General features: G+C 38.1%; 1 protein-coding gene across 1 annotated transcript in view; it reads left to right on the forward strand.

The window, feature by feature from the left end:
* LOC121442483 (zinc finger protein 431-like) overlaps nt 1–19,485 on the forward strand; it is a 35,792-nt gene extending 16,307 nt beyond the window's left edge. Inside the window, exons 2-4 of the mRNA XM_041644077.1 lie at nt 16,105–16,231; nt 16,429–16,489; nt 17,869–19,485. Coding sequence (XP_041500011.1) covers nt 16,105–16,231; nt 16,429–16,489; nt 17,869–19,318 — 1,638 coding nt within the window. The 3' untranslated portion in view covers nt 19,319–19,485. The remainder of the gene's footprint in view (nt 1–16,104; nt 16,232–16,428; nt 16,490–17,868) is intronic.
* The last annotated feature ends 8,513 nt before the right edge of the window (nt 19,486–27,998 follow it).

A 27,998-nucleotide genomic window follows, 5' to 3' on the forward strand; every position in this document is an offset into this window, starting at 1 on the left:
TGCTTGACCACGACCTTCTCGCTTTCATTGTCTCCACTGAGAAGTCAGGTGTTATTCTGATAGGTCTATCTTTATTTGTTACTTGGCCTTTTTCCTTTGCAACTCTTAATATTCTTTCTTTACTTTGCATGTTGATTATTATGTGGTGAGAGGACTTTTTTTTTTGATCCAGTCTATTTGGTCTTCTGTAAGCTTCTTGTATCTTCATAGGCGTATCTATCTTTAGGTAGGGAATGTTTTCTTCTATGATTTTGTTAAATAAATTTCCTGTGCCTTAGAGTTGAACTTCTTCTCTTTCTTCTATACCTATTATTCTAAGATTTGGACTTTTTTTTTTTTTTTTTTGTTGATAATTGATTATTAATCACTCATCAAATGCCTTCCACATGGTATTCACCCACGGTGACTTCTTTTTTTTTTTTTTTTTTTTTTTTAAATAATTTTTTTTATTAAGAAAAGAAGAAAAAAAAACAAAAACAAAAAACAAGTTTCCACCTCCTCCCAGCCTCCCATTTCCCTCCCCCTCCTCCCACCCTTCTCCCCCTCCTCCCACCCTTCTACCCCTCCCCCCACTCCTCTCCCCCTCCCTCTCCAGTCCACAGAGCAGTCCAGGTTCCCTGCCCTGTGGTAAGTCCTAGGTCCTCCCCCCTCCGTCCATATCTAGGAAGGTGAACATCCAAACTGGCTAGGCTTCCACAAAGCCAGCACATTAAGTAGGATCAAAACCCCGTGCCATTGTCCTTGGCGTCTCATCAGCCCTCATTGTTCGCCATGTTCAGAGAGTCCGGTTTTATCCCATGCTTTTTCGGTCAGAGTCCAGCTGGCCTTGGTGAGCTCCCAGTAGATCAGCTCCACTGTCTCAGTGGGTGGGTGCACGCCTCGTGGTCCCGACTTCTTTGCTCATGTTCTCCCTCCTTCTGCTCCTCATTGGGACCTTGGGAGCTCAGTCCAGTGCTCCAGTGTGGGTCTGTCTCTGTCTCCATCCATCACCAGATGAAGGTTCTATGATGATATGCAAGATATTCGTCAGTATTGCTCTCGGATAGGGTCATTTCAGGTTCCCAATCCTCAGCTACCCAAGGAACTAACTGGGAACCTCATGTTGGGCACTTGGGAGCCCCTCTAGGGTCAAATCTCTTGCTCACCCTAAAGTGGTTCCCTTAACTAAGAATTGTGGTTCCGTGCTCCCCTATCCACCTTTCCTTTATCCCAATTCTCCTGATTCCCCAAATCCCCCCTCCTTCCCTTCTACCTTTTCTCTCCCCATCTCCCCTTACCCCCATCCCACCCCACCCCCAAGATCCTAATTTTCTCCCCGGCAATTGGGTCTACTTCCCTTAGCCAAGAGGATAACTATATGTTTTTCCTTGGGTTCACCTTCTTACTTAGCTTCTTTAGGTTCACCTATTGTAGACTCCGTGGCGCTAATTTATGGCTAGAAACCAATTATGAGCGAGTACATCCCATGTTCATCTTTTTGGGTCTGGGACACCTCACTCAGGATAGTGTTTTCTATTTCCATCCATTTGCCTGCAAAATTCGAGAAGTCATTGTTTTTTACCGCAGCGTAGTACTCTAGCGTGTATATATTCCATACTTTCTTCATCCATTCTTCCATTGAAGGGCATCTAGGTTGTTTCCAGGTTCTGGCTATTACAAATAATACAGCTATGAACATAGTTGAACAAATGCTTTTGTCATATGATAGAGCATCTCTTGGGTATATTCCCAGGAGTGGTATTGCTGGGTCCAGGGGTAAGTTGATCCCGAATTTCCTGAGAAACCGAAACACTGACTTCCACAGTGGTTGCACAAGATGGCATTCCCACCAGCAATGGATGAGGGAACCCGTTCCTCCACAGCCTCTCCAGCAAAGGTTATCCTTGGTGTTTTTGACTTTAGCCATTCTGACAGGTGTAAGATGATATCTCAAAGTTGTTTTGATTTGCATTTCCCTGATTGCTAAGGAAGTTGAGCACGACTTTAAGTGTCTTTTGGCCATTTGAACTTCCTCTGCTGAGAATTCTCTGTTCAGTTCAGTGCCCCATTTTTTAATTGGGTTAATTAGCATTTTAAAGTCTAGTTTCTTGAGTTCCTTATATATTTTGGAGATCAGACCTTTGTCTGTTGTGGGGTTGGTGAAGATCTTCTCCCAATCAGTAGGTTGCCTTTGTGTCTTATTGACTATGTCCTTTGCTTTACAGAAGCTTCTCAGTTTAAGTAGGTCCCAATTATTCAATGTTGCCCTTAATGTCTGTGCTTCTGGGGTTATACATAGGAAGCGATCTCCTGTGCCCAGCTCCTGTAGGGTACTTCCCACTTTCTCTTCTATCAGGTTCAGTGTGTTCGGGCTGATATTGAGGTCTTTAATCCATTTGGACTTGAGTTTTGTGCACGGTGATAGATAAGGGTCTATTTTCATTCTTCTACAAGATGACATCCAGTTGTGCCAGCACCATTTGTTGAAGATGCTTTCTTTCTTCCATTTTATACTTTTAGCTCCTTTATCGAAAATCAGGTGTTCATAGGTTTGTGGGATAAAATCCGGGTCTTCTATACGATTCCATTGGTCGACTTCTCTGTTTTTATGCCAGTACCACACTGTTTTCATTACTGTAGCTCTGTAATAGAGTTTGAAGTCAGGGATGGTAATGCCTCCAGAAGATCCTTTATTGTATAGGATTGTTTTGGCTATCCTGGGTTTTTTGTTTTTCCATATAAAGTTGATTATTGTCCTCTCCAGATCTGTGAAGAATTTTGATGGGATCTTGATGGGGATTGCATTGAATCTATAAATAGCCTTTGGTAGAATTGCCATTTTTACTATGTTGATCCTACCAATCCAAGAGCAAGGGAGGTCCATCCATTTTTTGGTATCCTCTTCAATTTCTTTCTTCAATGCCTTAAAGTTCTTGTCAAATAGATCTTTCACTTCCTTGGTTAGATGTACCCCAAGATATTTTATGCTGTTTTTGGCTATTGTGAATGGTGAAGCTTCTCTGATTTCCCTCTCTGCTTCCATATCCTTTGTGTATAAGAGGGCGACTGATTTTTTGGAGTTGATCTTGTATCCTGCCACATTACTAAAGGTGTTTATCAGCTGTAGGAGTTCTTTGGTGGAGTTTTTGGGGTCGCTTATGTACACTATCATATCATCTGCAAATAACGAAAGTTTAACTTCTTCCTTTCCAATTCGAATCCCCTTGATTCCATTATGTTGTCTTATTGCTATTGCTAGAACTTCAAGCACTATATTGAAGAGGTATGGGGAGAGTGGACAGCCTTGTCGTGTTCCTGAGTTAAGTGGGATGGCTTTGAGTTTCTCTCCGTTTAATTTGATGTTAGCTGTCGGCTTGCTGTATATAGCTTTTATTATATTTAGGTATGACCCTTGTATCCCTAATCTCTCCAAGACTTTTAACATAAATGGATGTTGAATTTTGTCAAATGCTTTTTCAGCATCTAATGAAATGATCATATGGTTTTTTTCTTTCAGTTTATTTATATGCTGGATTACATTGATAGATTTTCGTATGTTGAACCAGACCTGCATCTCAGGAATGAAGCCTACTTGATCATAATGGATAATTTTTCGGATGTGTTCTTGGATTCGATTTGCCAGTATTTTGTTGAGGATTTTTGCGTCGATATTCATGAGTGAGATTGGCCTGTAGTTCTCTTTCCTGGTTGAGTCTTTGAGTGGTTTTGGTATCAGAGTAATTGTGGCTTCATAAAAGGAGTTTGGTAATGACCCTTCTGTTTCTATCTTGTGGAATACATTAAGGAGTATAGGTATTAGATCTTCTTGGAAGATCTGGTAGAATTCCGCATTGAAACCATCTGGTCCTGGGCTTTTTTTGGTAGGGAGGTTTTTGATAACCTCTTCTAATTCTTCGCGACTAACAGGTCTATTTAGATTGTTCACCAGGTCCTGATTTAACTTTGGTATATGATATTTATCTAAAAAAGTATCCATTTCCTTTACATTTTCCAATTTTGTGGCATATAGGCTTTTGTAGTAAGATCTAATGATTCTCTGAATTTCCTCTGTGTCTGTGGTTATGTCCCCCTTTTCATTTCTGATCATATTAATTTGCAAATTCTCTCTCTGCCGTTTGATTAGCTTGGATAGTGGTTTGTCAATCTTGTTGATTTTCTCCAGGAACCAGCTTTTTGTTTCATTGATTTTTTGTATTATTTTCTGTGTTTCTATTTTGTTGATTTCAGCCCTCATTTTGATTATTTCCAGTCTTCTACTCCTCCTAGGTGAGTCTGCTTCTTTTTTTTCTAGAGCTTTCAGGTGGGCTGTTAAGTCTCCAATGTGAGCTTTCTCTGTTTTCTTTAAGTGGGCACTTAGTGCTATGAACTTTCCTCTTAGGACTGCTTTCATAGTGTCCCATAAGTTTGAGTATGTTGTTTCTTTATTTTCATTGAATTCCAGGAAGACTTTAATTTCTTTCTTTATTTCTTCCTTAATCCAGCTATGGTTCAATAGTTGACTGTTCAGTTTCCATGACTTTGTATGCTTTCTGGGGGTAGCATTATTGTTGAATTCTAACTTTAATCCATGGTGATCTGATAAGACACAGGTGGTTACTAATATTTTTTTGTAACTGTGGATGTTTGCTTTGTTACCGACTATGTGGTCGATTTTCGAGAAGGTTCCATGAGCTGCAGAGAAGAAGGTATATTCTTTCCTATTTGGATGGAATGTTCTATAGATGTCTGTTAAGTCCATTTGATTCATTACCTCCACTAATTCTCTTATTTCTCTGTTAGGTTCCTGTCTGATTGACCTGTCCATTGGTGAGAGAGGAGTGTTGAAGTCTCCTACTATTAGTGTGTGCGGTTTGATGGCTGCCTTGAATTTTAGCAATGTTTCTTTTATGTACGTGGGTGCTTTTATATTAGGGGCATAGATGTTCAGGATTGAGACTTCATCCTGATGAACTGTTCCTGTTATGAGTATAAAATGCCCCTCTCCATCTCTTCTGATTGATTTAAGTTTAAAGTCAACTTTGTTAGAGATTAGTATGGCCACACCTGCCTGTTTCTTAGGTCCATTTGCTTGATAGGCCTTTTCCCAGCCCTTTACTCTGAGTAGGTGCCTGTCTTTGTGGTTGAGGTGTGTTTCTTGTAAACAGCAGAATGTTGGATCCTGTTTTCTTATCCAATCTCTTAGCCTGTGCCTTTTTATAGGTGAGTTGAGTCCATTGACATTAAGTGATATTAATGACCAGTGGTTGTTAACTCCGGTCATTTTTTTTTAGTCGTAGAGTTTGTGTGTTTCCCTTCTTTGTTTTGTGTTGGTGAAGGGTCTCTAGATGTCTGAGTTATTGTGGTCATTGTTGGACTCCTTGGTTAGTGATTTTCCTTCAATTACTTTCTGTAAGGCTGGATTTGTGGCTGCGTATTGTTTAAATTTGTTTTTATCCTGGAAAATTTTATTTTCTCCATTTATAGTGAATGAAAGCTTGGCTGGGTATAGTAATCTGGGCTTGCACCCATGGTCTCTCAGTTTCTGCATTACATCTATCCAGGACCTTCTGGCTTTCATGGTTTCCATGGAGAAGTCAGGTGTAAGTCTGATAGGTTTACCTTTATAAGTAATTTGGCCTTTTTCCTTTGCAGCTCTTAATATTCTTTCCTTATTCTGTATGCTTTGTGTTTTGATAATTATATGGCGAGGGGATGTTTTTTTTTGATCCAGCCTATTCGGTGTTCTGTATGCTTCTTGCACCTTCATAGGAAAATCTTTCCTTAGGTTGGGAAAGTTTTCTTCTATAATTTTATTAAATAGATTTTCTGGACCATTGAGCTGCCCTTCTCCTTCTTCTACTCCTATTATTCTTAGGTTTGGTCTCTTTATTGTGTCCCATATTTCCTGAATGTTTTGTGATGAGAGTTTGTTGGACTTGCTGTTTTCTTTGATCAGTGTGTTTATTTTCTCTATGGTATCTTCAGAATCCGAGAGTCTTTCTTCTATCTCTTGTATTCTGCTGGTTATGCTTGTTTCTGTAGTCTCTATTCGTTTACCTAGATTTTCCATGTCCAGACGGCCCTCTGTTTGTGTTTTCTTCTTTGCCTCCATTTCAGTTTTCAGGTCTTGAACTGTTTCCATTATCTGTTTGATTGTTTTTCCTTGGTTTTCTAGGGTATCATTCACTGATTTATTCAATTCTTCAAACTTTCTGTTATATTTCTCATCCATTTCTATAAGGGCGTTTTTTACATGCTGTTTAAGGGTGTCAATCACTTTCATGAAGTCAATCTTTTCTCCTTCCTCTTGATTAAGGGGTTCTTGTCCTCCCGTTGTGGGGTCGCTTGTTTCTGGTAGCTTCATGTTGCTTTTCAGCTTGTTGGGCGAATTCTTGCCTTGACGTCGGCCCATCTCTTCTTCCAAATGCTCCCTATGGATCTTCTTTTACCGGATTAGGTCTCCTTGCCTACCAAACGCTGTCTCTCCCCAATGTTGGCTCTCCCAATGCTGCGTCTCCCCAATGCTGGGTCTCCTGGCGCCGAAAGATCAGGCCTCCGTGCTGGTTGGGCAGCTCGCAGACAAAGCGCCTACCCCGCTTGGTGCAGGCAGGCCACAGAAACAAAGGAACTGCTGCCCGCCCGGGAGCCCCGGGTACTCGGACCCAGCGCCCAGATAGGCTGCGCTGGGCGATGCCACGCGCCAAAAGAGGGTAGTGGGGGTGAAGTGGGGAGGGCTCTGGACGGAAGCTGGGTGGGCCAGGAAGAAAGAGGCAGCACCCGGGGAGTAGAGGCCCTGCAGAGAGCCCAAGCAGGACAGGGGGCCAAGAAACCCCCGAGCTCCCCGTCCCAGGCTGGCGCCGTGGGCCAGAAACTCACCCCAATGCTGGGTCTCCTGGCGCCGAAAGATCAGGCCTCCGTGCTGGTTGGGCAGCTCGCAGACAAAGCGCCTACCCCGCTTGGTGCAGGCAGGCCACAGAAACAAAGGAACTGCTGCCCGCCCGGGAGCCCCGGGTACTCGGACCCAGCGCCCAGATAGGCTGCGCTGGGCGATGCCACGCGCCAAAAGAGGGTAGTGGGGGCGAAGTGGGGAGGGCTCTGGACGGAAGCTGGGTGGGCCAGGAAGAAAGAGGCAGCACCCGGGGAGTAGAGGCCCTGCAGAGAGCCCAAGCAGGACAGGGGGCCAAGAAACCCCCGAGCTCCCCGTCCCAGGCTGGCGCCGTGGGCCAGAAACTCACCCCAATGCTGGGTCTCCTGGCGCCGAAAGATCAGGCCTCCGTGCTGGTTGGGCAGCTCGCAGACAAAGCGCCTACCCCGCTTGGTGCAGGCAGGCCACAGAAACAAAGGAACTGCTGCCCGCCCGGGAGCCCCGGGTACTCGGACCCAGCGCCCAGATAGGCTGCGCTGGGCAATGCCACGCGCCAAAAAACAGATTTGGACTTTTTATGGTGTCCCATATTTCCTGGATATTTTGTGTTAAGCTTTTGTTAGATTTAATGTTTTCTTTAACTGATGAGTCTATTTCCTCTATTGTATCTTCAGCGCTTGAGATTCTCTCTTCCATTTTTTATATTCTGTTGTTCATGCTTGCATTTGTAGTTCCTGATCTCTTTCTAATGATTTCTGTTTCTATAATTCCTACGGCTTTTGTTTTCTTTATTCTTTTTATCACAGTTTTCAAGTCCTGAATAGTTTTGTTTTATATGTTTGAGTTCTTTTTCTTTAAGAGATTTGCTGATGTCTTCCAATTTTTTGTTTGTTTTTTTCCTCCATTTCTTTAAGGTAATTTCTCATTTCATCTTAAATAATTTCACACATTCTCTTGGTTATTTTTTAGAAATTTATTTTATAATTTTCTTCTAGTTCATTCATATTTGGTTGTTCAGGTCTTGCTTTTGTAGGGTCTTTAGGTTTTACTGGTATTGTGTTGCTCTTTGTGGTACAGCATGTGATATTACCTTTTTTTTTGTTTTTTTGTTTTTTTGTTTTTTGAGACAGGGTTTCACTGTAGTTTTAGAGCCTGTCCTGGAACTAGCTCTTGTAGACCATGCTGGTCTCGAACTCACAAGAGATCTGCCTGTCTCTGCTTCTTGAGTGCTGGCATTAAAGGTGTGGGCCACCACCTCTTGGTTGATCTTACATTTTCTACTGATCTTTTACGCTAATAGGTGTGGCTGGGACTGTCTGACATTCTGTTGAATGATCTTCTAGGTGCCAGTGAATCCAAAACTCAGATGGTTGTTTCTCATGGTACAGTCAGTTTCACAGTTGTAGTTATCTTGTTGGTTATTCTTGTTCCTAGCTCAGTGCTCTTGTGCTTTCGTCTGCTCCCTTGGGGTTTGCTGCCTCAGGCCTACTTTGGTCTAGGCTGTTGCTGGCTTTGATCTGTTTCTGTAGATCTTGGTCTGGATCTCCTCCTGCAGAAGTCCCTGGCATGTTATATATGAGTATATAACATGCTTGTCTGTGTGTTTCTGAGTTTACTCACTCATGACAATAAAGAACTCAAGAAACGAGACAATGACAAACCATATAATCCAATTATAGTCGTGTACACTGCTAAACAGAATTCTCAGTAGAGGTATCTAAAATGTATGAGAAACACTAGAAGAAATGTTCACCATCATTAGCTACCAGGAAAATACATATCAAATCTACTGATAACATATAACAACAGTGGCAACGAAAGCTGGCAAGGACATAGAGCAAGGGAATTTATTGCATTTGCAAGTGCACACTTGAACAGCCACTGTGGTAATCAGGATTCAATCTTCAGAAAATTGAGAGGCAGTCTATCTCCAGAACTACTTATACCACTGTTGGATATGTACCCAAAAGATCCTTCCAGAAGGACACTTTCTCAAGTATGTTCACAGTGACTTTATTCATAATAGCCTGGAATTGTTATATCTCTGAGAGATTGTGTTGATTGATGATTCATGTGGGAAGGTTCCTACATTGAGGGTAGCATTATCCCTGAACTAGAAATGGAAGCTATCTCCATATGAGACGGTGACTAGGAAAGAGATAGAGCCAAGGAACAATAATTGCCCATGGTGTTACCTTAAATTGTTAGCTTGAGTTTCTATCTTAAGTTCCCAAAATGATGGAGTGTGATCTGACACAATCAGTGAAATAGACCTATTCATTGCCTGAGCTGCTTCTGGTTATCAGATTTAATCACAGCAGCAAAAACTCAAGTTATACCAAAAGTGAAACACCAAAAGGGATTTGTTTTTCTATGAAGAATGTGAAATATTTTCTTTTGTAAGAATGTCAAAGATATCACGACTTTAGGTAGAAAAACCATAGAAAGTTGTACATAGAACTTAATTGGCTGTTCTTGTAGGACCAGGAAGATGGGAATGTTAAGAGTAATAGCAGAAAATGGAGATTGAGATCATAAGGTGTCAGTCCAAAATAGACTCCATAAAAATTTATACTTGAGATCATTTGCATAATATATTGAGCCCAAAATCTTTCTTATTCTGCCTATGTCCTGGTAATTTAGCACAGCAGAATTAAAAACAATAGGTTAATTCCTTAAATGGAATATTGAATTTTTGAATGGCTTTTACTGATGACTCATTCAGGTCAACAGTAAAAAGAAAATAACAAATGGGGCAGAAATAAATGAAAAGAAAGGTAGTTTCATATCACGCTAAATTGCTGAAATAAGCAGAATTTTTCAAGGCGTTTATCACCACTGCAGAGAAGTCTCTTGCTATGGAATGGAAACCTTGCAAGGTGCCCTAAGTGTAATACTCCATCCATCTAAACCTTTAATTCATGAAAGGAGTAAGCAAAGTGTTTCCCATTCCCAGGAAGCAGCTTCATACAAATGTGCAGCACCTGTCATCCAAGTGTGTTAGTGTTTATGCCAATTAAAAAGTCAATTTTATGGATTTCTGTGAGTTTACAGCCAGTCTGGTCTATAAGAGCTCGTTTTCAGGAAAGGCTCCAAAGCTACTGAGAAACCCTGTCTCAAAAATCAAAACAACAACAAAAGAAGTCAAACTTGCAGTGTCTCTTATCATGTGCTATCCCTGCAAACAAGAAAGAATTAAAATTTAGTGTAATTAGTTCTTAGTCTGTGATTACACTTCAGCATTGTTACAGGCATCTATGTTTGGATAATCAGAAACCCAGTGAGAAGACTGAGAGTTCATTTCATGAAACTGTGAGAATGAAGCCTGGTGTTGTTGTTTGTTTGTTTTCTCTCTCTCTCTTTCTCTCTCTCTGCTTGTAGAGGCATGCAATGAAGCTTCCAAATAAATGTCACACATGAAGGTTTATTCTTTTTATAAATTACATTTTGCTTCAGGGCTTTTTTTATCTTTCTCTATTGTGAATATTTTTCTTTACTTCTTACTCTGTGACTTGTTGTGTGCTTAGGTAGCTGGTTCCTGGTGTTCTCTCTCTCTCTCCTTGTTCCTTTTTTCTTCCCATATTTCTCCTGTCATTTGTTCTCTTTGCCTTCTAAACACTCTTATTCTTCCTGCCTAGCTATTTGCTGTTTTCTGTTTTATTAGGCCTCTCAGGTATTTCAGACAGGCACAGTATCACAGCTTTACAGTGTTAAACAAATGCAACACGAAAGAATACAACACATCTTTGCATCATTGAAGCATATGTTCCACAGCATAAAAAAAATAAAACGTCTTTAAATAATATTCCACAGCCTTTTCCTTCTTTTTGTCTAAATCAAAATGAAATATTTTAACTTTAACTTACTAAAACTATGTACAACAAAAGCACTTACCAAGTACAAATTGGACTTACAATATACAGTCCATTTCTATATAGCAATTTCAGAGAAAACACTCCATTATCCATCCCATTTTAGTGACCCCAAAGTTTGATACTTAACTTTCTCTCTCTCTCTCTCTTTCTCTCTCTCTCTCTCTCTTTCTCTCTCTCTCTCTCTCCCCCCGCCTCGCCTTCTCCCTCTCTCCCTTCCTTCCTTCCTTCCTTCCTTCCTTCTCTCCTCTCTCTCTCTCTCTCTCTCTCTCTCTCTCTCTCTTTCTTTTTTTGAGATAGGGTTTCTCTGTGGCTTTGGAGCTTGTCCTGGAACTAGCTCTTGTAGTCCAGACTGGTCTTGAACTCACAGAGATCCGCCTGCCTCTACCTTCCAAGTGCTGGTATTAAAGGCGTGGGCAACCACCATCCAACTACTTAACTTACTTTCTATCATAGCTATGGGAAACTGAAACTCTAATTATTTAGTGTTTAACTCCATCCAAGACCTGAAATGGAATTAATATTCCATAACAACAGAGACACTGAGCTACCTGTACCATCACCCAAAGTTCTTTTACAATATTGAACTACTCATTTTCAGCATAAAGGAAGGCTTTTCTCTGAAGTGGGAAATTTGAAGGACTATCCTACCTTGCATTGGCAAAGTTCATCAGTCACTTTCCTTTGTGTTCTGTAGAATGTCTTTGCTGATAGTGATCACTTGTCAAGATTTTGGAAGTCTTCCTTGATCAAATCTGACCAATGTCATTCCTTAAGAAATCCACAGCATTTACTCTTCTGTGGAAACAAAACCTCTTCTCAAAAATATTTTTTATTTCCATTTAACAGATACATTTGAAATATATTTCAAACTTAAGATAACTTGACAATAAAAGAGTAAATCATTTAGCAAAATGAGGTACAGACCTAAACAGAAAGCTCTCAGCAGATGAATTGCAAAAGGCCGAGAGATACATAAGGAAATGCTCATCATGCGTAGCTATCAGAGAAATGCACATCAAAACAGCTCTGAGATTCGATCTACACATGTCTGGATGGCCAAGAACAAAAGCACTGATGACAGCTTAAGCTGTAGAGGATATGGGGTAAGGGCTACACTCCTCTATGGTGGTCTTCTAAACTTGTGAGGCTGCTTTGAAAATCAGTATGGCGATTTCTCACAAAAATAGGAAACAATTTACCCCAAGACCCAACAATACTGCTGTTGGGTATATACCATAATGACACTCAATCATACCATAAAAACCTGTGCTCAACTATGTTCATAGCATTATTTGTAATAGCCAGAACCTGGTAACAACCTATGGTGTGGGAAGTCCTTTTGCATATGTGTTGCTTTTATTACTTAATGAATAAAGAAGCTGTTTTGGCCAGTGGCTTAACAAAATATAGCTAGGTAGGAAAACTCAACTAAATGCTGTGAGAAAGAAGGTGGAGTCAGAAAGACACCATAGAACCACCGGAGGAAAAAGATGCAAGCTATCAGCCACAACTTTGCTGGTAGGCCACTAGCCTCATGGTAAAATATAAAATAATAAAAACAGGTTAATTTAAGAGATAAGAATGAGCTAAAAATACACGTAAGCTATTGGCCAAACAGTATTGCAAATAATAACACTTCTCGGTGTTTATTTTGGCGCTGAGCATCTAGGAACCAACAAAATGCCTCCAACAACAAACCCAGATGCCCCTCAACTAGAGAATGGATAAAGAAAATGTGGTACAGTTATACAATGGAGTACTACACAAAGATAAAAAATAATGACATCTTGAAATCTGTAGGCAATTGATGTATCTAGAAAAACAACATATTGAGTGAGGTAACCCAGACCAAGAAAGACAAATATAATTTGTACTTAGTCATAAGTGTCTTTTAGTCATAAAGTAAAGAAAATCCAGCCTAGAAGCTACACTACCAGAGAAACTAGACAACAGAAGACCCTAAGAATGATATACATGGTTATATATATGACATGATTTCTGACTAAATCAGCAGTGTGGGGGTCAAATGAAAAGGTAGAAGAAGAGGGGGGAAGGGAGTGGAGTGGAGAAAAATGTAAAGCTCATTAAAAACCATAGTAACAAAAATATAATCCAACGTACTTGAATTGGTTCATTTTACAGTGCTGTTTATAATCCCATGTCTTCTACCAGCTGCCTCTTGCCCATCAGTCATCAAAAAGTTCAAAATCAATGCAATACTATTCAGAATCCTGACTCCCTGGATATTTTCTATCTTTACATGCTTTTCTTAAAATTTCTATCAGTGTTGCTGTTTTTTTAAAAGACTTTACTATTTTCTAAATCTATTTCTTTCTATAAATGCCTATACCTATTTTCTTTCCTTTCTTAAGCCTATGCAAATTATAGAATACATTGGAAACTTTTTTACAGATTTTTTTCAATCTGAACCTGTTTAACTGAATATCATTTAGCTTTTTTTTTTTTCACAACAAAAGTCTTTAAACTGCTATGCATCATTTACTTCCCCTATTAACTTTGGCTGTAGGCTCCTGCTTCTCTGTTCATGAAAACCAAGCACTAAGCCTGCAGCCAGTTAGAAATTGTGTTTCAGGAATTACATTCTACCTTCATATCACTGGGAATCTGATTTTTGTTCTTCTGTAGCCATTTATTTATTTATTTATGTGGTTAGAATTTTTATGTACCTACTGCTCAAGGACTTCTGTAATGCAGAAACTCTTAAAGGAGCCATGAATTTTGATCCCCACATTGGGCACCAAAATGTATTCAGTTGATTCTGTCTTTCTGGGAACAAGACACCCAGCTTCCAAATAAACCACAGAGCTTTATTATTATTTAAAAATCTCTGGCCTTAACTTCTCTTGTTGCTAGCCATTTTTTTGAACATAAGTTATTCCATCTACCTTTTGTATCTAGCTTTTTGTCTTTTTCTGTTCTCTATACCTTTCTTTACTTCTTACTCTCTAGCTTGTTGTATAGCTGGATGTCTGTCCCCTGGTGTCCCATCATTTTCTTGTTCCTCCTTCCTTTTTTTCTCCCAGATTTCTCCTCACTTTTATTCTCTCGGCCTTCCAGACTTTCATATCTTTTCCTGATAAGCTATTGGCTGTTCATCTCTTTGTTAGCAAAATCAGGTGCTTAAGACAGGCAAAGCACTGGAGCTTCACCAGAGTTAAAAAATTCAACATAAAGGAATGCAACAGATCTTTTGCATCATTGAATTATCTACAGCATGATAAGCTATTGGCTGTTCATCTCTTTGTTAGCAAAATCTGGTGATTAAGACAGGCAAAGCACTGGAGCTTCACCAGAGTTAAAAAATGAAGCATAAAGGAATGCAACAGATCTTTGCATTATTGAAAGAAATTATCTACAGCATAAGTAAATATAACACGTCTTAAAATAATAAATTTTGCAATAGCCTACCTGAGTTGCATTTTGAGACCACATTATGTTGAGATACCTAAACAATGAGACATCTTCCATGGAGAGCAAGCTATCTACAGAGATTGAAGGTAATCAAAGAGATAGATGTATGAGAAGTTACATGGATAGGGCTATCTCAGTCCTTTGAAATTGAAGTTGCATGCATCTGAGATAGAGCTTCAGGATTTGATGTTTGTTCTGTGGTGCTTCAGCCTTGCCTTGGTCCAATCTTCCCTCACTATATTTCCATTTTTCTCTTTTGGAATGTGAATGGTACTCTGCCATTGTATGTTAGAAAGATGTAACACATTTTTTTCTTTTAGAAGATGTCACTATCAAGCGATTGTCTTCAGTTTCACAAAAGACTTTGGGCATTTAAACTTTGTAGGGGCTTTTGCTGACTGTAAAGATCACTGAAGTAACTAAAGCATATTCTTCATGGATGACCTTGAGCCTTTAATGACTTGGGTCAAAATGTTGTTGATTAAATTAAAAACCTCCCCAAACAGGAAGATGCATTTGAGCATGTATTGCTTGTGAAATCATTAGTAGGAGGAGACTTTCTGGATGAAATTCCTCATGGGGAATGTGATATGAGTCTCTATTGCCTCAATCTATTTCCTGTTCTTTGTGTACTGTGTTATGTTTGATATTAATCAGTAAGCTTCTTTCTTGTGCTGTCATGCCTTCACCACCATTATAGTAGTGTTACATAAAAGTCAGTATAAATAATACAGAATAATGATATTCTGTGATAAGGCAGTTTAGTAACCTTCTGTTTGAATCTTCTTGTTTGTAATTTTTTGGAGACAATATTTATCCATGTAACCCTAGCTGTACTGAAAAATAGTTCTGCACACCACTCTGGCCTCAGTCTCAGCTCCTCTGACTGTATCCCAAGTGCTGTGACTAAAGGTGGGCTAACATTCCTTTCTTTTGCTTTTATATTACTGATTGATGGTTTTGTCTCTGTCAAACATATGCTATTGCACTGAGATTCTCCCTTATCTTGAATGTAAAATTTGGAAGAAGGTATCATTTTTGTTTCCCCAAATGGCATGTATTTATGACAATAATGCCTTAGCCTTCTGATTCATTGGATTGCAGGTGCATCACCTTCTTTCTGCCTGTAATTGAAAATCAAAAAAAAAAAAAAGTACTGACAATTGAGCCCACCTATATGCAAGCTAGCAAATTCTCCTTAGTTTGTGCCCTCTCTCCTACCCTGTGTTGATTACTTGTGATAACATTTATATTGCTAAGGTTTTCATGTCTCAATTTTTAACTTTTAAAATATACAGTGCCTTTTAGTAAAATTTTATTAATGTTAGAGTTTAAATTGGCACACTTCAGGTTTTTGGAAGATGAATACAAGCCTGGAGTGAATGCACAGTTCTGTATAGGAACTTCACCAAACATTTCTGGTTTTTTTCTATGATTTTTGTTTGTTCTTTTAGTGTTTTTTTTTTTTTGGCTGATTTATACATAGATAATAGGTTCTTAGTATGTAATTCTGACTGTCCTAGACATGATTGAATAGACTTGTCAGGCATTCAATTCAGAGGTCTCTGCCTTCTGAGTCCTGGAATTAGAGGCATGATCCAGTGTACCCAGTTTACCCATTTTGTTGCTTGTTTCTGTAGGCACTTATTAGTTGTTCATACAAATTTTTTTCTACGTGTCCTCTGTACTGCTGATCTGTTTACTTGTCTCTCCATGTTTGTTTATAGGCATTTCTCTTGCAGGTGATATCCCATTCAAGGGCTAAAAAAAATAATAGTGGTGAACCTCCTATTTAGCTTCTTTCAAAAGTTACTTGGTAACTAAATCATAATGTCTATGATATGAAATAATTGTGGGGAAGTCCCAGAATTATATGAGTATACTGTCAAAGAACTATATATTTACAATGTTGTCATTATACTTTCTATTGTACATATGCACTGAAAATTTTAGAATGCAGTGACCTTTGATGATGTGCATATTGATTTCACTTGGGAAGAATGGACTTTGCTGCATCCTTTCCAGAAGAATCTCTACGAAGATGTTATGTTGGAGACCTACAGGAACCTCACTACTATAGGTAAGACTGAATTTTTTTTTTTTATGTTTCAAATAAGGGGACAACAGTTCATTGGTTATTTTTGTTCTCCAATTTGATAAAGAAAGAAGAGCAATGGGGTGAATAAATCAGGCATGGTTCTAAGGTTCAGAGAAGATAGCAACTAACATTCTGCATATTTTTGAATATTACATATATTTTCTGATACTATATTTTAGGATACAGTTGGGAAGACCATAATATTGAAAAGCATTCTCCATGGTCTAGAAGATATGAAAGGTAATTTTCATGTGCAAGCTAATACAAATGTTCCTCTATAGAAACTGTGGTATGTAATGGAAGTTTTAAACAAAACCAACATAATAAATAGTGATACTTTATATGAGTGCATGAATGATAATTATATTGTCATAAAACATTGTACCTCAGTTTCAGCTGGATGAATTGCATTTGAAAGCCACACTTTTAAGAAAGAAGCTAAGGAAACTGTCTTAACAGATATCACCAATTTAGTCATAGCATCATGAGATCTATGCTGTAAAATTGTCAATCAATTTCTTCCATACCACTCATATTACAAAAATTATAAACACTGAAGTGGTGATAAGTATGTCTCCAAGACTTTCTAACATGCAAATTGTCCATGTTGAAGCTTGTGTGATTTATATACGTGATGTGATTATGCTAAGTTTATTGAGGGTACAATTAGAGTCAAGAATGAAGGGGCAGTTATGGATAAACCTTAATCTCTGTACCATAAGTCTATGATGACAGACATTAATTTTTCCTTGAATAGGTATATCATATGTCATGCTGAATACAAGTCTTTTTTTTTAAATATTTATTTATTTATTATGTATACAATATTCTGTATTGTGTGTATGTATTATTGTATTATGTATACAATATGTGTGTATATTGTATTATGTATACAATATTCTGTCTGTGTGTATGTCTGCAGGCCAGAAGAGGGCACCAGACCTCATTCCAGATGGTTGTGAGCCACCATGTGGTTGCTGGGAATTGAACTCAGGACCTTTGGAAGAGCAGGCAGTGCTCTTAACCACTGAGCCATCTCTCCAGCCCCCGTGAATACAAGTCTTAATGAGCATAGGAATATTGAAAGACATATTATACTTCTCAGAATAATTAGAAGACATATAGCAGTCCCTATGTTAAGAATGCTTATGGAATATCAGTCAAGTATTCAAGTAATTGACTCTTTCAACATTAATACATCAAAAAATGCACATTACAGAAAATCCCCATGAGTAACAGACAGAAGTAATACTTCTGTTTGTCCTAGCTCACTTACCAAATGTAGTCTCTTTAATAGTATAGGGAAATTGATAAATGCAATAAGGATATTAAAGATCTGAGCTTTTCCAATTCTCTTTAAATATGTGGAAAATTTTGTATAAAAATAATTATGTAAATGTGGCTCATGTAATAAAGGATTTTATTATCAAAGGTATCTTGAAAGTTGTAAAATATCCTTAGTAAATGGAAACAGCATGAGTATAAACACAGTGATAAAACCTTAAGATCTAATTTCTTTTTAAATGTGAAACAAATTTAAAAATTATTTGATATAGTTATAAAGATTCAACAGTGTATTAAATGTGATAACACTTTTTCATTTGCCATTATTCTTGCAGGCATGAAAAAAGTCAAACTGGAGGGAAATCTTATGTATACCCTCAAAGTATTAAAGCCATTGCATATGACAGTCATCTTCAAAGGCAGAAAAGAACACATACTGAAGAGAAATCCTATGAATGTGATCAGTGTGGTAAAACCTTTGCACGTCACAGTCATCTCCAAATGCATAAAAGAACACATACTGGAGAAAAACCTTATGAATGTACTCAGTGTGGTAAAGCCTTTGCATGTATCAGTACTCTTCATAGACATATAAGAACCCATACTGGAGAGAAGCCCTATGAATGTAATCAGTGTGGTAAAACCTTTTCCCGTAATAGTAATCTTGAAATACATAAAAGAATACATACTGGAGAGAAACCCTTTGAATGTACTCAGTGTGGTAAAGTCTTTGTATGTTACAATAGTCTCCGAATACATGAAAGAATGCATACTGGAGAGAAACCCTATGAATGTAATCAGTGTGGTAAAACCTTTGCAAGGCACAGTCATCTTCAAATGCATAAAAGAACACATACTGGAGAAAAACCCTATGAATGTACTCAGTGTGGTAAAACCTTTGCATATATCAGTACTTTTCATACCCATATAAGAACCCATACTGGAGAGAAACCCTACGAATGCAATCAGTGTGGTAAAGCGTTTGCCAGTCACCGAAATCTTGAAATACATAAAAGAATACATACTGGAGAGAAACCCTATGAATGTAATCAGTGTGGTAAAGCCTTTGTATGTTACAATAGTCTCCAAATACATGAAAGAACACATACTGGAGAGAAACCATATGAATGTGATCAGTGTGGTAAAGCCTTTGCATGTCATAGTCATCTTCAAATTCATAAAAGAACACATACTGGAGAAAAACCGTATGAATGTACTCAGTGTGGCAGAGCCTTTTCAGGTATCAGTACTCTCCATAGACATATAAGAACACATACTGGAGAGAAACCCTATGAATGTAATCAGTGTGGTAAAGCCTTTGCCCGTCACAGTAATCTTGAAATACATAAAAGAACCCATACTGGAGAGAAACCCTACGAATGTAATCAGTGTTGTAAAGCCTTTGTATATTACGGTAGTCTCCGAATACATCAAAGAATGCATACTGGAGAGAAACCCTATGAATGTAATCAGTGTGGTAAAGCCTTTACATGTAACAGTCATCTTCAAATGCATAAAAGAACACATACTGGAGAAAAACCTTATGAATGTACTCAATGTGGTAAATGCTTTGCAAGTCAGAGTCATCTTCACATTCATGAAATAACACATACTGGAGAGAAACCCTATAAATGTACTCAGTGTGATAAAGCCTTTACATATCGCAGTGTTCTTCAAAGGCATAAAAAAACACATACTGGAGAGAAATCCTATCAATGTATTCAGTGTTATAAAGTCTTTGCATGTATCAGTACTCTACAAAGGCATATAAGAACACACACTTGATAGAAACCCTATGAATGTAATCAGTGTGGCAAAGCCTTTACCAGTCAGGATTATCTTCTCACTCATAAAAGAACACAAACTGTAGAAAAACCCTATGAATGCACTCAGTGTAGTAAATCCTTTGTATATAAGAATAATCTCTGAATACATGAAAGAACCACACTGGACAGAGACCCTGTGTGTGTAATCAGTGTGGTAAAGCCTTTGTATGTAATAATCATCTTCAAATGCATAAATGAACACATACAGGAGAGAAACCCTATAAATGTAATCAGTATGGTAAAGTCTTTGCATGTCACATTGATATTCAAAGGCACAAAACACATACTTGAGAAAAATCCTTTGAATGTAATTATTGTGGTAAAGTCTTTTGTAAGTCACAGTCATCTTCAAAACCAAAAGAACACATAATGGAGAGAAACCCCATGAATAAAATCAACGTAGTAAAGACTTTGCATATCTCATTTGTCTTCAAAGGCATAAAAGAACACATACTGGAGAGAAACCCTATAAATGTAATTAATGTAATAAAGCCTTTGATATTGCAGCGTTCTTCAAAGGCATAAAATAATACATACTTGAGAAAATCACTATGAATGTATTCAGTGTTGTAATGCCTTTTCATGTCACTGTCATTTTCAAATGCATAAAAGAACACATACTAGAGAGAAACCCTATGAATGTACTCAGATGGTAAAGCCTTGAATGTCATGGTCACTTTCTGATGCACAAAAGAGCACATACTTGATGGAAACCCTATGAACATACTCAGTGTGGTAAAGTCTTTGGCATGCCACAACCATCTCCTTATATGGAGAGAAAACCTGTAAATATAATCTGTGTGATAAAAGTTTGCATGTGGTAGTTATCATCAAATGCATAAAAGTACTCTTACTGGAGAGAAACCCTATGTATGTAATCAATAATGTAAAGTTTTTCATGCCCCAGTCATCTTGAAATGCATAATAGAACACATACCTTAGAGAAAAACATGAATGTAATCAGTGTGGTAAATCATTTGCATATCTCAATGGTCTTCAAAGGCATAAAAGAACACACACTGGAGAGAAATTCTATGAATATATTTAGTATGTTACAGCCTTTTATGTCACAATAGCTTTTGAATACATTAAAGAACCTGTATTGGCCATAAACCCAATGAATGTAATCATTGTGGTCAAACCTTTGCCTGTCAAAAAGTCTATAAAAGAATAAATGAACACATACTGGAGAACACATAATCTGAGGATTAGCATGTATTCACACACTGAGAACTCCTTAATATTCTATTCATACTCTGTCTTGATGTAATTCATTATCAAGTCACAGTACAAACTGGAGAACACATACTCTGTGAATTACCATGTGTTCATTTCACTCACTAAGAATTTAATAGTTTACTCATACCCTGTTTCGATGTAATTCTATATCAAATTGTTATAGACACATGAAGGCTCCCTCTCAACTGCTTGTGAAGGCCCAAAATTAGAGCCTGTTTTTATCCTAACAGATATTCAGAATATCTAAATTCTCTCTCTCTCTCTCTCTCTCTCTCTCTCTTTCTCTCCTTTTTTCTTTCTTTCTTTTTTTTTTTTTTTTTTTGTAATGTGAGTTTACCTGCCAAGTGGTTGCCTTTGGGATACTTGGGCTAGTACCTAAACAACATAATGCTAATGACTTGGTGCCTCAAAGTGTTAAAACAATTGACTTCTCAAGTTGTCTTTTGTATCATGTTAAAGTTTTTCTTTTTTTTAACATTCTCCTTGCTTTGGGGTATAGTAGTTTATGGAAAATTAAACATGGACAATTTCAATATTCATTGGAATGCTCTCCCAGTATATTTTATTAATTTCATTAATTTTTGTTATTGAAAAATATGAAATTTTTAACTAATATATCTAAATCCCCATGCCTGTACCCTAGTAAGACGTGTTTTTGTTTAGGCCAGTTCCCAACATATGGTGCCCAACGTAGGATGGTCACTAACATATAGTGCCACAATGTGGGGCTAACCAGTGAACACTGAAATGAACATAAGTGCGGCCAGGTGTACAAGATAGTATGCGAGGGAACCCACAAGAATACTCTGTACCAGATCCACTGCCAGTGATTTCGAAGGGTCTTTATCTCCCAAGTAGTGCGTGGGAGGTTTCTCTTGCTTCTGCTGATACCAAGCTAATAAACACTCAGTTTCCTCACTAGTCTGTCAAGTTTTCATCATGTTTTCCCAGAAATACAAAGAGAAAAGATGGAGTCTGGTTTGTCTTCACATCACATGTGACAGACACCTGGCATTAAAAATAGAAAACATACTTACAAATCACTAACATTCCTAACCTACTCATTATTTTAGAAGCTCAACAGCACTGACCATAGCTGAGCAAATACACACAGATGTCATTTCTTATCTGGGAGCTAGCACAACAGCAACCTCATGGTTGGGAAAACACATGGCCATGCTGTGTCCTGATGACAAATGACTCCTTTAAGGGTATGGTCAGTCAATGGAGAAGACCTCAAGACAGGACATGGAAATCTGTGGTACCTGGGCACAGTTACTGAACTGACACATTTCTCTAAGGACTCAGCAAGGGTCAGGGTCCCAAGTTGCCTTCTGCCTGAATGAGGTTGTATTTTTCTACAAAGAATATACAAGTTTCTTGGGGCTAAAAGGAAACAGCATTGGTATGTGGCAATATTTTTTTAATAGCTCAAAATTTATTTTATGTGTTTCTTGACATTAGCTAGGAATATGTGTGTTGCACAATATTAGAAGTATAAACAGGTTATGGGCACATTTTCTTTACTCAATTCAGTCCTACTCATCACCGATACCTTTTTTCAAACTGTATGTATAAATATGGCTGTTGAGGACATTAGTGGGCTCATATATGTATACTTAATTGCTCACTACTTTGCACTGGAGAATAAATTATGGGGTTCATCTCTAGAAAAAACTACTTTTCTCACTCTGGGCAGTTAAAAATTACTGATAGCTCTTCACCTAGTGTCAGGGTTCTACAAGAACTCCTCCATCCCAATTGGTATATCTAGTTTTTTTTTTTTTGTCATCATTCAGGTCTTCTTAAGAAGCCATATTGTTGAATTTTTATGATTGTAGTTCTTTCCTTTTTATAAGACACACTCTCAGAGAAGACATCCTGGTTTCATTGCTCTTCCACACACTCTTCTGAATTGTTCTCTGGGCCTGAGGTGTGAAGCTGGTGTTACAGGTATAAAGGGTTTAACTTTTTTCTTCTATCAATTAATATTTTAATTGTTACACCAATATATAATTGATCCATTTTGACATAATTTTTATATCAAGTGAGAGATCAAGATGAGTTGCCTTATGGTTTGTTGGATATCTAGTTTTGATATTTGTAAATGAGTCTGTATTTTCTCTGACATAATTTTGAAAACTTTGTATAAAAGGATTGAGCTGTAACCTTTTGAATAAATGTCTATGTCCTCTGTTGAGGAGGCTGCTTGTTTGTTTCCTGGCCACCCAGGACTTGTTTCTGAGCCGTCTCGCCTTTAGGCAAGTTCAGTAGCCATTTTTCTTTGGGTCATGTCCAGTTCATACAGCAGACTATCATGTATTTCAGGCAGGAGCAGTTTCTTGCCCAAATGGCTAGAAAACTTCTTAAAGACCTTTGATGCTCATCATCCTCTTGAGTTAGATTGGTGCTGCCAGGAGCAGATGTGTCTCATTGTCATGAAAAGGCTAAGATCTTAAACATTCTAAATGCAGTATTTTGAGGGTCTTTGAAAGGTTTAAAGAAAACCTATCTAACTGAAATATATCTCTACATATCTAGAAAACCTAACTAACATGACTACAAGCTTGTCTATTATTGATGACTATTAACCTATATTTCTTAATTATGCATTTCATTTTTAAATGAGTACACAAACACAATACTTTAATGAAGAGCAGAAATATACATATAACAAAATAGACCTAAAATGTTTATAAATAGACCAAAACCCATATTAATGCAAAATGTTGATCTCTGTATCATATCCCCCTTTAAATGTAAACAACATTTATAAGCAATATTTTGGAGTTTGTGCATAGATCTCTCCAAACTGTTGCTTTTTGTTGAGACAATTTGGGGAGTGTACAAGGTGACCTTTCATGAGTTCTTGGTTCATCAAACCATATTAGCTGGTGAAGAGTCCACAGCTTTCTAACATCTGTGGAAACAAATGCGGAACATCGTTTTCAAAGCAACATATACTTAGAACAAAATTTTGATGTCAAGATGCCATATACATATTTGTTTAGCTTAACAGCCTGTACAATGAAATATCTCTGTACTTAGCTCAATCACAGTCAAAAATTCAAAGCACACAATTATATACATAATCCATACTCTCTGTGTATATCACACTTTATGTGGCTTATTTTTCTTACTGTATTAATTTTTGTACAAATTGACTCTGTCAATTTAAAGATTTAGTTTTACTTTAAAAACTATTTACTTTTTATAGCTCTTTATACTTTTTTCTTCCCTCTTCTAAGCCTACTAGCATTTATTCAACACTGTGACCCTTTAAGAGGTATTTTTAAAATCTGAATCTGTCTTTATTGCATATCTATAATCCTTTTGTGATCAGGACCACTTAAATTGCAAAGCAGCTTGGCTAGGACTAAGGCTGTTTTTCCTTTTGGCTTTGATCAGTTCAACATGGTGGAGTTTCATTCACTGCCCCTGTTACTTCCAAAAGCTCACCACCTCAAATTTGGTAACCATTTGGCCCATGCTGCCACCAAGTAACATGCAGCATGCTGCCCACAAACATCATTGAAGTGCTTGTCCTCCTGAAAGAGCCAGACATCATGCTGACAGCATGGACTAGGAACCCCCTATTGAGAAACCATGGATGCTGTTAGCAAACAGAGCCCATCCAAAAAATAACCATAATAATAATAATAATTGCTCCCTACCAAGAAGATGTGCTTAACTCTGTTCTTTTAGAATTCTTTCCAAGCTTTCTCGGGTTTTATGTGGATGTATTCAGCCCCATGTTGGCATGCCAATTTGCTGGGGGAGGCTGCTTGTTTTTTTTTTTTTATATATTTCCATTAAAAAATTCCCACTTCCTCGCTTCCTCCCATCTACCCCACTTCCCCACTCAGCCTCCTTCCTCCTCCTCCAGTCTTAAGAGAGGGCAGGGTACCCTACCTTCTGGGAAGTCCAAGGCCCTCCCCTCCATCCAGGCCTAGGAAGTTGTGCATCCAAACAGACTATGGTCCCAAAAAGCCAATACACGGAGTAGAAACAAGTCCCAGTGCCTTTATTAATGGCTTCTCAGTCAGCCCCCATTGTCAGCAACATGCAGAGTCCGATTTAATCAAATGATCGTTCAGTCCCAGTCCAACTGGATTTGGTGAGCTCCCATTAGATCAGGCACACTGTATCAGTGAGTGGACCAATCCCTCGTGGCCCTGACTTCCTTGCTCAACTTCTCCCTCCTTCTGCTCTTCAACTGGACCTTGTGAGCTCATTCCAGTGCTCTGATGTGGATCTCTGTCTCTATCTCCATCCATCGCTGGACGAAGGTTCTATGGTGATATTCGAGATATTCAGTGTGACTATGGGAGAAGGCCACTTCAGGCATCCTCTCCTCTGCTGACCAAGGACCTAGCTGGGGACATCCCCATGGACACCTGAGGTTCCCTCTAGAGCCAAGTCTATTGCCAACCCTAAAATGGCTCCGTTCATTAAGATATCTTTTTCCCTGCTCCTATATCTGTTCTTCCTCCATCTCAACCCTCCCACCCCCCCAAACTCTCCTCAATCCTTCCCTTCTCCCTTCTCTCTCCCCCCCTCTCCCCTTACCCCCACTCCACCTCCCATGCTCCCAACTTTTGCCCAGCGATCTTGTCTGCTTCCAATTTCCAGGAGGATCTAAATATGTTTTTCATTGGATTCACCTCATTATTTAAGCTTCTCTAGGATCACAAACTATAGGCTCAATGTTATTTGTTTATGGCTAGAATCCACTAATGAGTGAGTATATACCATATTCATCTTTTTGGGTCTGGGTTATCTTACTTAGGATAGTGTTTTCTATTTCTATCCATTTACATGCAAAATTCAAGTTGTCATTGTATTTTTACCGCTGAGTAGTACTCTAATGTGTATATGTTTTACACTTTGTTTATCCATTTTTCCATTGAGGGGCATCTAGGTTGTTTTACAGGTTCTGACTATCACAAATAATGCTGCTATGAACATAGTTGAACAAATGCTTTTGTAGTATGATTGGGTATATTCCCAAGAGTGGTATTGCTGGATCTGGAGGTAGGTTGACTTCCAATTTCCTGAGACACTGCAACACAGATTTCCAAAGTGGTTGCAAAAGTTTGCATTTCTGCCAGCAATGGATGAGTGTTCCCATTACTCCACATCCTCTCCAGCATAGGGTATCGCTGTTTTTTTTTTTATTTTAGCCATTCTGACATAAGCAAGATAGTATCTCAAAGTTGTTTTGATTTGCATTTCCCTAATTGCTAAGGAGATTGAACATGACCTTAAGTATCTTTTGGCCATTTGAACTTCTGTTAAGAATTCTCTGTTCACTTCAGTACCCCATTTTTTAAATTGGGTTATTAGAATTTTAATGTCTAGTTTCCTGAGTTCTTTATATATTTTGGAGATCAGGCCTTTGTTGTGGGGTTGGTGAAGATATTCTCCCTTTCAGTAGCTTGCCTTTTTGTTTTAGTGACAGTTTCTTCGGCTTTGCAGAAGCTTCTCAGTTTCAGGAGGTCCCATTTATTCATTGTTGATCTTATTGCCTGTTTTACTGGGGTTATATGCAGGAAGTGGTCTCCTGTGCTCATTTGTTGCAGACTACTTCCCACTTTCTCTTCTATCAGGTTTAGTGTGGTCAGATTTATATTGAGGTCTTTAATCCATTTGGACTAGAGTTTTGTGCATGGTGATAGATATGGGTCTATTTTCATTCTTCTACAAGCGGACAACAGGTTGTGCCAGCACCATATGTTAAAGATGTTTTCTTTCTTCCATTGTATAACTTTAGCTTTTTTTTTTTTTGTCAAAAATTAGGGGTTCATATGTTTGTGGGTTAATACCCAAACTCTTTTTATGAAGCTAAGTTACCCTGACTCCAAAATCACACAAAGACTCAACCAAGGTAGAGAATTACAGACCAATCTCCCTCATGAACATCGATGCAAAAATTCTTAATAAAATACTGGCAAACCGAACCCACGAACATATCAAAAAATTATCCATTATGATCAAGTAGGCTTCATCCTAGAGATGCTGGGATGGTTCAACATACGAAAATCTATCAATGTAATCCATCATATACATAAACTGAAAGAAAAAAATATGATCATTTCATTAGATGCTGAAAAAACATTCGACAAAATTCAACACCCCTTTATGATAAAGGTCTTGGGGAGATTAGGGATACAAGGTTCATACCTAAATATAATAAAAGCAATATACAACAAGCCAACAGCAAACATCAAATTAAATGGAGAGAAACTCAATTCCATTCCACTAAAATAAGGAACAAAACAAGGCTGTCCACTCTCCATATCTCTTCAACATTGGATTTCTAACAATAGCAATAAGACAACATAAGGAGATCAAGGGGATTCAAATTGGAAAGGAAGAAGTCAAACTTACACTATTTGCAGATGATACGATAGTGTACATAAATGACACCAAACTCAATCAAAGAACTCCTACAGCTGATAAATACCTTCAGTGATGTGGCAGGGTACAAGATCAACTCAACAAAATCAGTAGCCCTCCAATACACAAAGGACAAAGAAGTGGAGAGGGAAATCAGAGAAACTTTATCTTTCATAATAGCCACAAATAGCATAAAGTATCTTGAGGTAACACTAACATAGGAAATGAAAGATCTGTTTGACAGGAACTTTAAGGCTTTGAAGAAAGAAATTGAAGAGGACACCAGAACATGGAAGGATCTCCCATGCTCTTGGATTGGTAGGATCAATACACTAAAAATGGCAATTCTACCAAAGGCAATCTATAGATTCCGTGCAATCCCCATCAAAATCCCAAAACAATTCTTCACAGACCTTGAGAGAACAGTTTTCAATTTTATATGGAAAGACAAATATCCCAGGATAGCCAAAACAATCCTTTACAATAAAGGTACTTCTGGACACATTACCATCCCTGACTTCAAACTCTATTACAGAGCTACAGTAATGAAAACTGCTTGGTATTGGCATAAAAACAGAAATGTTGACCACTGGAATCGTATCGAAGACTTAGATATTAATCCACAAACCTATGAACACCGGATTTTCAACAAAGGAACTAAAATTATACAATGGAAGAAAGAAAGCATCTTCAACAAATGGTGCTGGCATAACTGGATGTCAACCTGTAGAAGAATAAAAATAGATCCATATCTATCACCATGCACAAAAGTCAAGTCCAAATGGATTAAAGACCTCTATATAAATCTGACCACACTGAGCCTGATTGAAGAGAAAGTGGGAAGTAGACTGCAACACGTGTACATAGGAGACCAGTTTTTATGTATAACCCCAGTAGCACAGACAATAAGAGCAACAATGAATAAATGGGACCTCCTGAGACTGAGAAGCTTCTGTCATGTAAAGGACACTATAATTAAGACAAAAGGCAACCTACTGAGT

Source organism: Microtus oregoni, unplaced genomic scaffold (genome assembly GCF_018167655.1).
Source record: "Microtus oregoni isolate MIOR12 unplaced genomic scaffold, Mior012 000002F_ref0000024, whole genome shotgun sequence".
Classification (NCBI taxonomy): domain Eukaryota; kingdom Metazoa; phylum Chordata; class Mammalia; order Rodentia; family Cricetidae; genus Microtus; species Microtus oregoni.